We start from the raw sequence: 14,814 nt of genomic DNA on the forward strand, positions 1-14,814 counted from the left end.
TGCAAGTTTTCGTTCTGTCATCGACCATTAGTAAATTAAGCACGCCACTTAATCGGAATTAAAAGTTTCTCAAAGTACTGGCTTCAAGCTTTAATTTCGTTTTTTAAACACCACCGTATCATAAATATTTCCTGTTTTACAAGCGTTTGAAGTTTGGTAAATTTTTCCTAAATTTTTAGTGTACCGCTTTTTTTGCTGGGGAGTGTATATAATATTGTTTATAAGTACATTAAAATATTAACTAATACAAATATTACAAATTTTTAATTAACATAATCTATAATTAAAATATTTTACATACAAATGAAATGAAATTTTCCGGTTTGAAGCACTTTCCACTTCTAATTGTACAACATTTTCTTTGTGCATCGATTTTTTCACTTGAACACAACGCAAAAGCTCATTTTTTTGCAATATATCATACACTCTTAAGTATCCACAAATCCACAGGTATCCACTAACCTTTCACATATCTATGCCTCTAACAAACACAATATACATATGGCAGCCGCAGTTTGTAAGCCGAATATTGTCGAGTCTTAGCGGAATGAACCGATGTCAAGTAAGTGCACTCCCCGCCCGACAAACAGATCGCCCCTTGCCCATAATAACAGCTCATGCTCGGTCTATACTTTCATATGTCTATGATTGTAAGGCGTAAGACTCAAGAAATTTACCAATCACAGTCAAGTATGGCCGTGTTCCGAAATTGCTGCCAGTTTACTGCCAACACTGAAAATATATAATATACGTAACGTTCAGTAATTGCTGTACTGATAGTAATTTCAGAATACGACTTATGAAGAGAATGCTCGGCTGTGATTGGTCAATTTCTTAATGCTTAGGGCTTAAATTATCTATTGTACATCGGGATTAAAGGGTCGTCTACAATGTCCGTATAATAAGGTTGTAAATCATAAAAATCAAGAAATTAATCAATCACAGTCGAGTATTCTCATGTATGGCCGTGTTCCGAAATTGCTGCCAGTTTACTGCCAACACTGAAAATATATAATATACGTAATGTGCACTATAGAATTTGCAGTATACTGGTAATAATTTCGGGACGCGGCTTATGAAAAGAATGCTCGGCTGTGATTGAACAATTACTTAAGACTTAGAGCTTAAATAATCTGTTGTAGATCGTGATTAAAGGTTCGTCTGCAATGGCCGTAGAATAAGGTTCTAAGGCTTAAATCTCAAGAAATTGATCAATCACAATCGAGTATACTCTTAATATTTGACTGTGAATGGTCATTTTATTGAGTATTTCACCTTACATCGTTATGCTACGGCCACTGTAGAATGGCCTTTAAGCGTCTTCTACAATGAGATTATAAGGAGTAAAACTTAAGAAACTGACCAATCACAATCGAATATTCTCTTAATAGACCGTGATTGGTCAATTTCTTAAGGCTTACGCCTTAAAAACTAATTATAAACGCTACATTAAGCGTCGTCTACAATGAAATTTTAAGGAGAATTAAGGCTTAAGATTTAAGAAATTGATCAATTACTGTCAAGTATTAACAGAATATTCGATTGTGATTGGTCAACTTCTTAAGGGGTTACACCACAGTAGAAATTTCAAAAAATCGATTTTTTTTTATTGGCTTAAAAAGTCCTTTGAACCCTCTAGAATAAGAGACAAACGGTTTTATATCTGCCAGAAATCGTTTTCATTGAAATTTCGAGCTCTTTCTCGACCCCTCCCGACTGCTCCGAAACGACTACCTGCGGTAAATACGAAACTGCTTGTCGAGTACAGCATTATGTCTTACCATTCGATTTCTAACTTCTCTAATACACTAATAGATGTCGTTAGAAACATTTTCAAGCATTTTGAACACAAAATACGTTAGTACAGCGTCCTTTGCTGTTGAGAGAAGACGTAAATTTTGCGTGGAAGTTATTTGAAATCACGATTTTCTGTTGCAGTGCTAATTTTTCATTCACACGTTATTTGTAGCCTTGATATGTATGTGAGTTGAGCAATGAGTGAAAAGAAAGTGTATGCAAGCCATAAAGGCTCAAAAATATCGTATCAGACGCGGCGACGGAGCAACGTGACGAAACGACGACCGCCGAACAGATATGAAGCGGAAGAAGATTCGGCCGGTGTCAGCGCTTCGGCAAAGAAATTGAAAGTTGAGACTGACGATATCGATATACAAAGTGAATTTAGTTACCGAATTATAAACTTTTTTGCCGTTTTCTCTGCCATTTCGGAATATGTGAAGTGCAAAACGTGCAACTCTGATATAAGATTTCTCGAATCAGGTACGCGGGGTTTAGGCTTCAAAATAACTGTCTGTTGCCCGAATTGTCCAAAAGTTGAAATCCCGAGTTGTCCATTCATACGAAATGGATATGAAATTAACCGTAGGATTGTACTAACAATGCGACTATTAGGAGTGGGGCTAGCTGGAATAATGAAATTCTGCGCATTTATGGAATTGCCACGGCCTATATTCCAAAGTTGTTACGACCGTGCAGTAAATATGATTTTGATCGCTACGACAGCCGTGCGAGACTGTAGTATGAAAAAGGCAGCAGAAGATGAGAAGAAGAAAAGTGAAGAAAATGGATTGCATACGGGAATAACTGTATCTGGTGATGGTTCCTGGAGAAAACGAGGATTTTCGTCTCTTTTCGGGATCACATCATTGATTGGATGGTTTACAGGGAAAATTGTTGACATTGAAGTGAAATCGAAATACTGTAAAGCTTGCGAGCACTGGAAAAATAAATTAGATACTGCTGATTATGAAGAATGGCTCGAAACTCATGCCGATCAATGTCAGTCGAACCATGAAGGCTCATCGGGTAAAATGGAGGTAAATGCTGTCATCGAGATGTTTCAACGTTCCGAAGCTTTACACGGACTTAAATACGCAAATTATATAGGTGATGGTGACAGTAAAACTTTCAAGGGGATATTGGATGCAAAACCGTATGAAAATTTTGAAGTGTCAAAAAAAGAATGTATTGATCATGTGCAAAAACGAATGGGCACTCGGTTGAGAAATTTGAGAAAAAAAACAAAAAATCTTGGAGGAAAAGGAAAATTAACTATGAAATTAATTGATCAGTTAACAATTTATTATGGCTTGGCCATTCGACGGAATTCAAACTCGTTGGAAAATATGAGAAATGAAATCTGGGCGACATTATTTCATAAAATGTCAACTGACGAAAATCCACAGCACGAAAAATGCTCAGAGTCTTGGTGCGAATGGAAGAAGGCGCAAGCAACGGGTTCCTTAGACTCCTTTCATCATAAGCCGGCACTATCGAACGAAATTTTTGAAGCCATCAGACCAATCTACGAGGATTTGAGCCGTGACGAGTTGCTGAATCGTTGCTTGGGAGGCTATACGCAGAACAGCAACGAAAGTTTTAATTCTACAGTCTGGCACTTGGCTCCTAAAAATTATTCTAGCGGAAAGAAAATATTACAAATAGCAAGTGACATTGCTGTTTGTAATTTTAATGATGGTCTGATAAACGTTTTAAGAATAATGAAAGTGTTGGACATGAACATTGGACCACAATCCTACAACTTTTGCTTAGAGGCGGATGCTGCTCGAATACAACGTGCGGAGCGCTCTTTGACGGACGCAGCGAAAGAGGCTCGCTCCAGCATAAAAGCATCCAGGAAAGAAAACGAGGAGGAGTTTAGCAACCTGGAAGGTCAGCTTTACGGTGCTGGAATAGCAGATTAAAGGTAAAAAATTTTTAATAATCAAATTTTTTATTTTATCATGTTCGAAACACGAGTCAAAACTTTAAACGCGTTTTTCTCGAAACACGTTTTTTCAAATCGGCACGCAGCATAACTCAAGCAATTTTCTATTTTTTCACTCCAAATTAATATCACATCTTTAAAACAACATTCCGGATAGAAATACGTAGCCGATTTTCGATAAGTTAATATTTCGATTTTTTAGGTACAAGTAAGTGCCCGTTTTTTTGGTAGTAAAATGAACTTTTTTTTCAAATGCTCGCCAATTTAACAAAAATAAATATTTTCAAAATCCCCTACGTATTTCTATAGCTATACTAATGTAGTTTAAGAAAAAATTTTTTATTTTGTTCCAGATTAATATTTGCTGCACTTCTACTGCGTGCCGCGGAGCCCTTCCAAAAAAAACCGTTCCGCAGAAACGGCTGTTTGGCAGCCATTTTGTAATATTTTTTAATAAACAAAATTTTTTTTTAAACTTCAAAACATGCTTAACAACATTCTTAAAAAGAATTACCCTTTTACTTTTCCTTCCACTTAAAAAAAAATCGCAAAGAAACGTTAAATTTTCGCTCTCTACTGTGGTGTAACCCCTTAAGTCTTATGCCTTAAGTATCCTTAAAATCTCAATGTAGACAACGCTTCAAGAGTCGTCTACAATGACCGTAGCATAAGGTTGTAAGCATAGACATATGAAACTATAGACAGAGCCTTTTCACGAGGGATATTGATAATTGCATCAAGAGGGGCACTCACTTGAAGTCGACTATTTTCGGAGTGACTCGGATATGTTCGGTTGTCCGTGACTACTAAGTGATTCTCAATAGGTTATTTATTTTTTTTAGCTGAACTGGCTATACTAATTTATAGGTTATTTTGTTTTTCCAATGTGGAGTTAAAAAATAAACTTTAAATTAGTGCAGCTAGTTAAGCTGAAAAGAATAGATCTAATCTGTTATACATAAAAATGTTTAAAATTAATATTAAATATTTTGTAATACTTGCTTTAAAAAATTCCGAACCACTGATACACTCTTGCATTCTAAATATTTGACTTTTTTTTTATTAAACAAATGTATTATTTATTTAACACATTAATATATGTAACAAATTATATATTTAATATTATTTAATATTATTTTTAATATTGTATTGTTCTAAATATATCACTCTCTTCTTCAGTTAGTAGTTTCCGCTTCTGCACATCCTTTAATACATTTTTTAGTGTAAGCAATTTCTTCCGTATTTTTTTTTGTTCATATTGACTTGTAGATAACCTTCTTTTTAAAGTTTTAATTTTACTGGTATACACCTTTCGAATTCCAGTTTTTATTGGTGAGTTTATAATTCGGCCTGGAAATATACTGGTGGAACGATGTATTTGATTAGTGTTACATGAATGTGTACTCATTACATTATCTGATTCCATATTTGTTTCAATATTTTTGTCTATAATAGAATGTAATACAATTATTGTAGTATTAATATTATTAATTTACCAACATAAGCAGATACATTCATTTGTACTAACCAGCAACGTTATTATTTTTTTCAATAGTAGTGTTTTCTTGAATAGTGTTTTGATGATGTAAATCAATTTGAATTGCAGGCTGAATTTCCGTTTCAAGTAACTAAAAAAGAAATTTGTTAGTTGTTATATCTTACAATAAATATATTTAATAACTAAAATATTGATGTAATGTATATATACATACATATAAAACAGCATATTTTTTTAACTTGCGATTTGTATGATTTGGTTCATAATCCGTATTTTTAAAATGAGCAGAACAAACTGCGGCTGATTTTACTGGTTCATAATTTTCTAATTGTAAAGCTTTAAGCCATTTCTTGCGTCACTCCAGATTTTTGGGAAATCTAAAATATATAATATTGTTTATATAAGTAAATTAAAAGTTTTATAAGTACATTAAAATATTAACTAATATAAATATTACAAATTTTTAATTAACATAATCTATATTTAAAATATTTTGCATACAAATGAAATGAAATTTTCCGGTTTAAAGCACTTTCCACTTCTAATTGTTCAACATTTTCTTTGTTCATCGATTTTTGAACACAATGCAAAAGCTCATTTTTTTGCAATATATTATACACTCTTAAGTATCCACAAATCCACAGGTATCCACTAACCTTTCACATATCTATGCCACTAACAAACACAATATACATATGGCAGCCGCAGTTTGTAAGCCGAATATTGTCGAGTCTTAGCGGAATGAACCGATGTCAAGTAAGTGCACTCCCCGCCCGACAAACAGATCGCCCCTTGCCCATAATAGCAGCTCATGCTCGGTCTATACTTTCATATGTCTATGGTTGTAAGGCGTAAGATTCAAGAAATTTACCAATCACAGTCAAGTATGGCCGTGTTACGAAATTGCTGCCAGTTTACTGCCAACACTGAAAATATATAATATACGTAACGTGCACTATAGAATTTGCAGTATACTGGTAATAATTTCGGAACGCGGCTTATGAAGAGAATGCTCGTCTGTGATTGGACAATTACTTAAGGCTTAGAGCTCAAATTATCTGTTGTAGATCGGGATTAAAGGTTCGTTTGCAATGGCCGTAGCATAAGGTTCTAAGGCGTAAATCTTAAGAAATTGATCAATCACAATCGAGTATACTCTTAATATTTGACTGTGATTGATCATTTTCTTGAGTCTTTCGCCTTACATCCTTATGCTAAGACCACTGTAGAATGGCCTTTAAGCGTCTTCTTAATAATGTTAAGACTTACGCCTTAAAAACTAATTACAGACGCTACATTAAGCGTCGTCTACAATGAAATTTTAAGGAGAATTAAGGCGTAGATTTAAGAAATTGACTAATTACTATCAAGTATTAAGAGAATATTCGATTGTGATTGGTCAACTTCTTAAGTCTTACGCCTTAAGTCTCCTTAAAATCTCAGTGTAGATGACGCTTCAAGAGTCGTCTACAATGGCCGTAGCATAATGTAGTAAGGCGTAAGACTCAAGAAATTTACCAATCATAGTCAAGTATGTTCCGAAATTGCTGCCTTTTTATTGCCAACACTGAAAATATATAATATACGTACCGGGAACTATAGAATTTGCAGTATACTGGTCATAATTTCGGAACGCGGCTTATGAAGAGAATGCTCGGCTGTGATTGGACAATTTCTTAAAGCTTAGGGCTTAAATTATCTGTTGTAAATCGGAATTAAAGGTTCGTCTGCATGGCCGTAGCATAAAGTTGTAAGGCGTAAAACTCAAGAAATTGACCAATCACAGTCGAGTATTCTCGTAATATTTGACTGTGATTGTTCAATTTCTTGAATCTTACGCCTTACAACCTTATGCTACGGCCACTTAGGACGACCTTAAAGCACCGTCTACAATGGCAGTAGAATTAATGAATTAAAGCTGTAACTCAATAAATTGACCAATCACAGTCGGGTATTCTTTTAATGCTTGAATGTGATTGGTCAATTTCTTAAGTTACTGCTTTAATCCGTTAATTCTACTGCCATTTTAGACAACGTTGTTCGCGAGTAAGCGCGGATTGCTGCGACAGCGCGAGATTTTGAAGACGCGGCAGACGGATAGTCGCGAACAAAGTATTTGACACAAAACTTCACACGACACGTAATTCTTTTTTTGATTTTGATTTTTTATTTTAAACCACACAATTAATAATTTACACCAAAAAAATGTACATGTATTTTAGGCACAGAAAGAGTAAAGAAAAGTCCGAGAAAGAAAGCGGTCGACGTAATTTGCGGTTGAACAATGCGGTTTTCTAAGCGGTTTGAAATACTGCGAGCAGCGATAAGTACGAGACTTCGAAAAGTGCAAGACTTGACTTGGTCCACGCGCGGTGCCCATTATAAAGCGAGCGGATTTTGGGCCCGCTTCGACGTGGACCAATTAATTTCATAATTTAGCGGTGACACTGTTGCGGCGTGTGCCATTGGTCGTTAATGACGTCTCACGATGGATGTCGTTTGTTTTTCGTGTGCGCAATCCTTTTAGATCAGCTGATTGGCGATCAGCTGATCGTGACGCATGGGCGCGCATGCCCATGAGCGGAGTAATTTTGACGGCGGTTGACAAATATTGTCGTGTTGGTTAATATTGTCTGCGGTAATAACGCGCGTTTTTTCTGGTGGCGAAAAAAACGAAAACTCGAGCGTTCGAGGTTTTTTCCTAATAACAGATATTTCGAGAAGATTCTCGACGCCCGTTAATTTTAAATTCTCGTAATTTATTAGCGAAAAGATGCGAACTTCGATATGCGTTTTTCGAACTCGAATGTTCATTTTAATTTTGAACATCCCGCCCGCCTCGTCAGTACGTGACGAAATTTTCGAGTGTGTGCGGTTACAAACAGGTGTCGCGAACTGTGCTATTGAGAGATGTGAAATGAGTGATGAATGGAATGCGAAGTGACGTAACGAGAAGACACGTGTTAAATAGTTGTGATAAGTCTTTCGCGAGAATAAGTAGTGCGGTGTATGTGAGGTATATGAAGTGATACTGTGACTGATTTTGTGAGTGCAGTGAAAGTTGATTTTGACGCGGAGTCCGAAGAAAGAAGAGTTAATGAAGCGGCTCGGCAGTGATATAAAAAATGTGTTGATGAATGTGATAGCGCGCGGCGCGATTATCGGAAGTAGCGCACGACGGCCGTGATAAACAATTCCGTGGACGGACAATTTTGCAAAAAAAAATAAACTATGAATAAAACACGGTGCTCTGTTTCGCTCACGAATCCGGGCGTGTTGATGCTGCGGTGTCGGCTCCAGGCAGGAGGACGATCTTGATGAGAGGCCGGACAAGCTCCGAAGATGCGGTGCGTACAGTGACCACGCGCGTCACGCCGTCGTCCCCAGGATGCAGCTTGGTGATCCTAGCGAGTGGCCATCGGGTTGGTGGAGTGATGTCCGACCGCACTAGACACAGTCCGCCGACGGCGGGACTTGCTGTGTCCTTCAACCACTTTGGTCGGGAAGCCAGTGAGTTGATGTACTCCCGCGACCACCTTTCCCAAAAGTGATCGCGCATCCGTTGGAGAAGTTTCCAGCGGGACAAGAGGTTGACGTTGACGTCTGCCAGCAAAGGTTCGGGCACTGCCAGCAGAGGAGCCCCGATTAGAAAATGACCCGGAGTGAGCGCCGTTAAGTCGTCGTGGTCATCGGACAGCGCCTGAAGTGGACGAGAGTTGAGGCACGCCTCCACCTGAGCGAGGAATGTCGACATTTCCTCGAAGGTGAGGGTCGTGTCGCCTAGAACTCTTCGCAGGTGGTGTTTGGTGGACTTCACCGCTGCCTCCCAAAGCCCGCCGAAGTGAGGTGCCGCCGGCGGATTGAATCTCCACCGTATTCCATTGGACGCTGCTGTGTGGGCGATGCGCCGGCCGTCGGATGACGACGCCTGGAACAGGAGTCGCAATTCTCGGTTGGCGCCGACAAAATTTGTGCCGCAATCCGAGTAGACCTCCTCGCAGAGGCCCCGACGGGAAGTGAAGCGCCGGAATGCAGCGAGGAATGCGTCCGTGGAATAATCCGACGCGGCTTCCAGGTGTACGGCCTTGGTAGTGAGGCAGATGAAAACGGCGATGAAGCCTTTGAGCGATTTGTGTCCTCTCCCCTTGGTGGTTCGGATCAGGATCGGCCCGGCGTAATCGACTCCAGTCCGCAAGAATGGACGTGCTGGAGCGACTCGCGCCGTCGGAAGGTCGCTCATCATGGGCTGCGGCACTGCAGCCTTCCATCTTGCACACGTTACGCATCGGTGGATGACCCTCTTGACGATGGAGCGACCTCGAGGAATCCAATACCGTAGGCGGAGCAGGCCGAGGGTGAGCTGGACCCCGCCGTGGAGAGTTCGTCTGTGGTGAGCCCTGACGAGAAGATGTGTCAGCCACGAATCTGAAGGTACGATGATTGGGTGGCGCTCATCCTCTGAGAGCACTGCGTGCTTCAGCCGGCCCCCAACTCGAAGGATTCCATGGATGTCGAGGAAGGGGGTCAAATTAGCTAGCTGACCCTTGACTAACCCTTTTTTCTGTTTTAGAGCGGTGATCTCCTTGGAGAAGTGGTGAGATTGCACCAAGCGGAGCCAACGGAGCAGAGCCGCCTCCAACTCGTCGGCCGTGAGGTTGAGGTGAGCCTTGGAGCTCGGTGGGTTGCCTCTCCATCGGCAACACCAAGCTGTGACTCTCAGGAGGCGATGGAGGTCGGAGAACCTGATGAGCATCTCCGGTTCGGTTCTCCGTGCAGACGTCAAGTGAGAGGTGATTGCTCGCGTCTCCGGCGCCTCGACGTCGTGGGTGGCGTGGTTGTTCTGTGGCCAGAGCGACGGATCCTCGACGAGCCATGGGGGTCCCGTCCACCATAGAGAGTGGTTGAGAAGATCCCGTGGCTCAATCCCTCGAGAAGCGCAGTCGGCGGGGTTGACTCGTCCTGGGATGTGTCGCCATTGTGCCTCTGGAAGCTTCGTCTGGATGTGGGACACCCTGTTGGCCACGAAAGTCTTCCATCTGGAGGCATGACCCTGGATCCATTGGAGAGTCACCCGGGAATCCGACCATAAGGTGACTGGAGCTGAAACCAAGCCTAAGGTCTTGCGGAGATGGGAAGTCAGGTTAGTGACTAGCACTGCGGCGCACAATTCTAAACGCGGTAGAGACACGGGCTTAATGGGTGCAACCTTGCTTTTTGCAGCAAGCAGACTACTGATTGAAGCGGAGGAGCCCGCCACGCGGAGGTAGACGGCTGCTGCGTAACCTCGCTCCGATGCGTCAGCAAACCCGTGGAACTCAACTTGTGGCCGCTCGTCAGTATTCAGCCATCGTTTTAGCCGAAGCTGCTCCAACAGCGGAAGGTCGTCAAGGAGGCGTCTCCATAAAGTCTCATCTGTCTTAGGCAGTGGGGAGTCCCAATCCAGGTGCTTCATCCAGGCTGACTGAATGAGAATCTTGGCACGAGCAACGACTGGAGTTAACCAACCTAGAGGGTCGAAGATCCGAGCCGTCTCTGCCAAGACCTGTCGCTTCGTCAACGGTCCAGTTGCGCGAGGCTGAAGGCGGAACGTGAAGAAGTCGCTGCGGGGGTGCCATCGCAGGCCCAGCGTTGGATGAGCGTCGTCCTCCCAGTCGTGATGAGGCTGCTGGAGTTGATGCTCCCTTGGGATGTCCTCGAGGATGGTCTCGTGATTTGAGGCCCACTTCCTCAACGGGAACCCGCCCGCCATGCAGAGCCGGCGTAACTGCTTCTGCGTTTCGACTGCCTCCGACAGAGTACTGGCACCGGTGACGATGTCATCAACGTAGCAGTCGCGCCGCAGAACTACAGCCCCCTTGGGATTTCCGGGCTCTTCGTCGTCGGCTAATTGGCGAAGAGTTCTGATCGCCAGGAAAGGAGCACAGGCCAATCCGTACGTCACGGTGTTGAGCTGATACTCCTGGATGTTGTCGGTGCCTTGCCGTCTCCACAGGATCCGCTGCAAGTCTCGGTCTTCGGGGTGCACGAGAATCTGCCTGTACATCTTTTCGATGTCAGCTACGAAGACGAAACGGTGCCAACGCCAGCGAAGCAGGACATCAGCGAGAGTTGGTAGAAGGTTGGCTCCGACCAGTAAACTCTTGTTGAGGGAGTCTCCGGCAGGCGTGCACTGGGATCCATTGAAGACAACCCTCAATCTGGTGGTCTTGCTCGCAGTTCGGAGCACTCCGTGATGCGGTAAGTAGCATACTGGTGTATTGCTCACAAGCGGTGTATTGATCAAAGTCATGTGCTTCAATTTAGCATATTCTTCTAGGAAGTCGCAGTAGAGCATGTCGAAGTCATCGTCTCTGGAACGACGTCGCTCCATTGCCGCGAGAAGTCGCTCGGCGGACTTTCGTGTATGGGTGAGAGGTGGCAGAGAGCCAGCCAGCGGCAGTCGTACCTGGTACCTCCCGTCTCCTTGGCGCTCGTGAGTGCGACTGAAGATTTCTTCGCATCGTTCTTCATCTGGTGTGAGGGAGACGGAAGCAGGCTGTTCCCGTTCTTGCTCCCAAAATCTTAGAACCAGATCGTTCAGGTCTTGGTCGAGAGCACACTGGAGGGAGCTGACGACGCCATTAGATGTCACCACTCCGCAGCCTCCTGACAAGATCCACCCGAAAGTCGTCCTCTGCGCGACGGGTTGGTCCTCGCGACCCTTTCGGAGTCCATCGAGAAGGATGGAGGAAAAGACATCGGCGCCGAGGAGAAGATGAATCGGGTCTCGCTGCAGATAGTGTGGATCTGCCAAAGTGAGGCCGTGAATGTGCCTCCACGTGGTGGAGTCCCGAACTGCTGGCCCCTGGTAGGAAGACAACCTTGGAAGGACGTAGGCGACTACAGTGAGGTATGCTCCAGTCGTCTTGGACTTTAATACGAGCGTGATCCTTCCGCGCGTGGATCCTGACCGTGCTCCAACACCGATTACCGACATTGAGCAGCGAGTGCGCGCCAACCGCAGGCGCTGAGCTAAATCTTCTGAGACGAGAGACACCTCGGATCCTTGATCGAGCAGAGCTCGCACGTCGTGAGGTTGTCCTGAGCGGTCGTTGAGGATGACGCGCGCCGTGGCGAGAAGAGTCGCCTTGTGATCGTGTGCAGTGTGTGTGGTTGAAAAAGTGCTTGCCTCGTGTGTCGATGTTGGTGTCGCGTACGCGTCGTGCAACAATGTGTGGTGCCGCGATTTGCAAGTAAAGCACGTTTTGACGGACTGACATTTCGCCATCACGTGATTTCCGAGGCAATTAAAACAGAGCCCGCTTGTGTCGACGAATGACTTTCTTTCGCTCGCGGACTTGGCCTTGAACTCAGGGCACTGCATGAGTGTGTGCTTGCCCTTGCACGCGACGCACTTGGAAGCGTCGAACCCGTTCCTCACGAAGTGAGACTTAGCGGACCGTGAGGTTTCCCCAGCGTTCTTCGTGGCGTTCTTCGGTTTAGCGGCGTTTAAGGTAAGGATTCTTTTGCTCATGAAGTTTACGAGAGCCTCGTGCGTTGGCGGGTCGAGAGAATCGCTCGTGGAAGATTCCCACTCGAGACGTGTTCGCGAGTCGAACAACTCAATCACCAGGTGATTGAGGAGATCCATCCCATGCGAGTGGATGGGTCTTCCTATACTCTCCTGCGCGTTGACGGTGGCCGTGACAGCGTGATGGACGCGACTCAGCTCTTCAGCGGACTCAGACTTCATCTTTCCGACGGCAGAGAAGGTAGAGAAATTTAAACGCATGAGTTCCCTTTTATTTTCAAAATGTTTAGCCAGGATTGCCCACGCGCGATCATAATTCTCGCTTGTGACAGTTAATGACCTAATTAACTTCTCCGCAGATCCTTTGACGCAGGAGCGAAGATAGTGGAACCGCTCAATGTTTGAGATCGACGAATTTTCTCCCACGAGAGACAAGAAGAGATCCCGGAAGGAAGGCCAATCTTCATAGGCGCCTGAGAACGGCGGCAATTTTATACGAGGCAACGCGGTTTTAGGAGAAGACTCCGACTTCGGCTCGATTCGGTGTGCGACACCTGACTCGGCGCTCAGCCTGTCAGCATAGTCGCTCAACGTGCTTCGCTGAGAAACGTACGTACATTCCGCGGTGTCTACAAAGTCACTTTTGGCGTACTCACTCTCCATGTATCTGTCTTTAAGCGCCGCTCGTATCAGCTCATGTTGAGCCTCGAATTTCGCCCAGAGGTTGTCGAGGATGCTGAGGCGAGCCTGGATGGCACCTGCGGTGATGTTGGTGATGCCCATCTTCCGGAGGTTATCCACGGAGCGAGACATTCGTCCGTGGATGTCGGTCTGAGCCTCTAACAAGGCCTTCAGGTCGGCACTCATTGGTCACTTATTTGTTTGTCTGTTTCAGCACTGCACAGCACTGGAAATGTCACCCACGAAACTGCGGATGCAGATATAATCCGGCTCGAAGGACCAAAAATGTTCGCGAGTAAGCGCGGATTGCTGCGACAGCGCGAGATTTTGAAGACGCGGCAGACGGATAGTCGCGAACAAAGTATTTGACACAAAACTTCACACGACACGTAATTCTTTTTTTGATTTTGATTTTTTATTTTAAACCACACAATTAATAATTTACACCAAAAAAATGTACATGTATTTTAGGCACAGAAAGAGTAAAGAAAAGTCCGAGAAAGAAAGCGGTCGACGTAATTTGCGGTTGAACAATGCGGTTTTCTAAGCGGTTTGAAATACTGCGAGCAGCGATAAGTACGAGACTTCGAAAAGTGCAAGACTTGACTTGGTCCACGCGCGGTGCCCATTATAAAGCGAGCGGATTTTGGGCCCGCTTCGACGTGGACCAATTAATTTCATAATTTAGCGGTGACACTGTTGCGGCGTGTGCCATTGGTCGTTAATGACGTCTCACGATGGATGTCGTTTGTTTTTCGTGTGCGCAATCCTTTTAGATCAGCTGATTGGCGATCAGCTGATCGTGACGCATGGGCGCGCATGCCCATGAGCGGAGTAATTTTGACGGCGGTTGACAATAATATTGTCAGCGGTAATAACGCGCGTTTTTTCTGGTGGCGAAAAAAACGAAAACTCGAGCGTTCGAGGTTTTTTCCTAATAACAGATATTTCGAGAAGATTCTCGACGCCCGTTAATTTTAAATTCTCGTAATTTATTAGCGAAAAGATGCGAACTTCGATATGCGTTTTTCGAACTCGAATGTTCATTTTAATTTTGAACAAACGTGTTAAGCGTCTTCCACAATGAGATTTTAAGGCGTAAGACTTAAGAAATTAACCAATCACAATCGAATATTCTCTTAATACTAGACTGTGATTAATCAATTTCTTAAGTCTTACGCCTTAAGTCTCCTTAATATCTCAGTGTAATCGACGTTTCAAGAGTCGTCTACAATGGCCGTAGCATAAGGTTGTAAAGCGTAAGAATCAAAAAATTGACCAATCGCTGTCGAGTATTCTCTTAATATTTGACTGTGATTGGTTAATTTCTTGAATCTTACGCCTTACAACCTTATGCTACGGCCACTGTGGACGATC

The 14,814-nt window shown here is 43.5% G+C and overlaps 1 protein-coding gene and 1 long non-coding RNA gene across 2 annotated transcripts; one reads left to right on the forward strand and one right to left on the reverse strand.

Annotated features, from left to right (window-relative positions):
• Nucleotides 1–8,505: 8,505 nt before the first annotated feature.
• LOC112637939 lies at nt 8,506–9,486 on the reverse strand. Its single transcript, XM_025408701.1, has one exon. The coding sequence runs from the start codon at nt 9,484–9,486 to the stop codon at nt 8,506–8,508; it is 981 nt and encodes a 326-aa protein (XP_025264486.1).
• Nucleotides 9,487–13,697: 4,211 nt separating this feature from the next.
• On the forward strand, nt 13,698–14,291 carry LOC112637934. The gene is made up of 2 exons (XR_003122843.1): nt 13,698–13,826; nt 13,909–14,291. It is a non-coding gene; the product is annotated as an uncharacterized LOC112637934 (long non-coding RNA).
• The last annotated feature ends 523 nt before the right edge of the window (nt 14,292–14,814 follow it).

This window comes from Camponotus floridanus, unplaced genomic scaffold (assembly GCF_003227725.1).
Source record: "Camponotus floridanus strain SB8 unplaced genomic scaffold, Cflo_v7.5 scaffold221, whole genome shotgun sequence".
Classification (NCBI taxonomy): Eukaryota; Metazoa; Arthropoda; class Insecta; order Hymenoptera; family Formicidae; genus Camponotus; species Camponotus floridanus.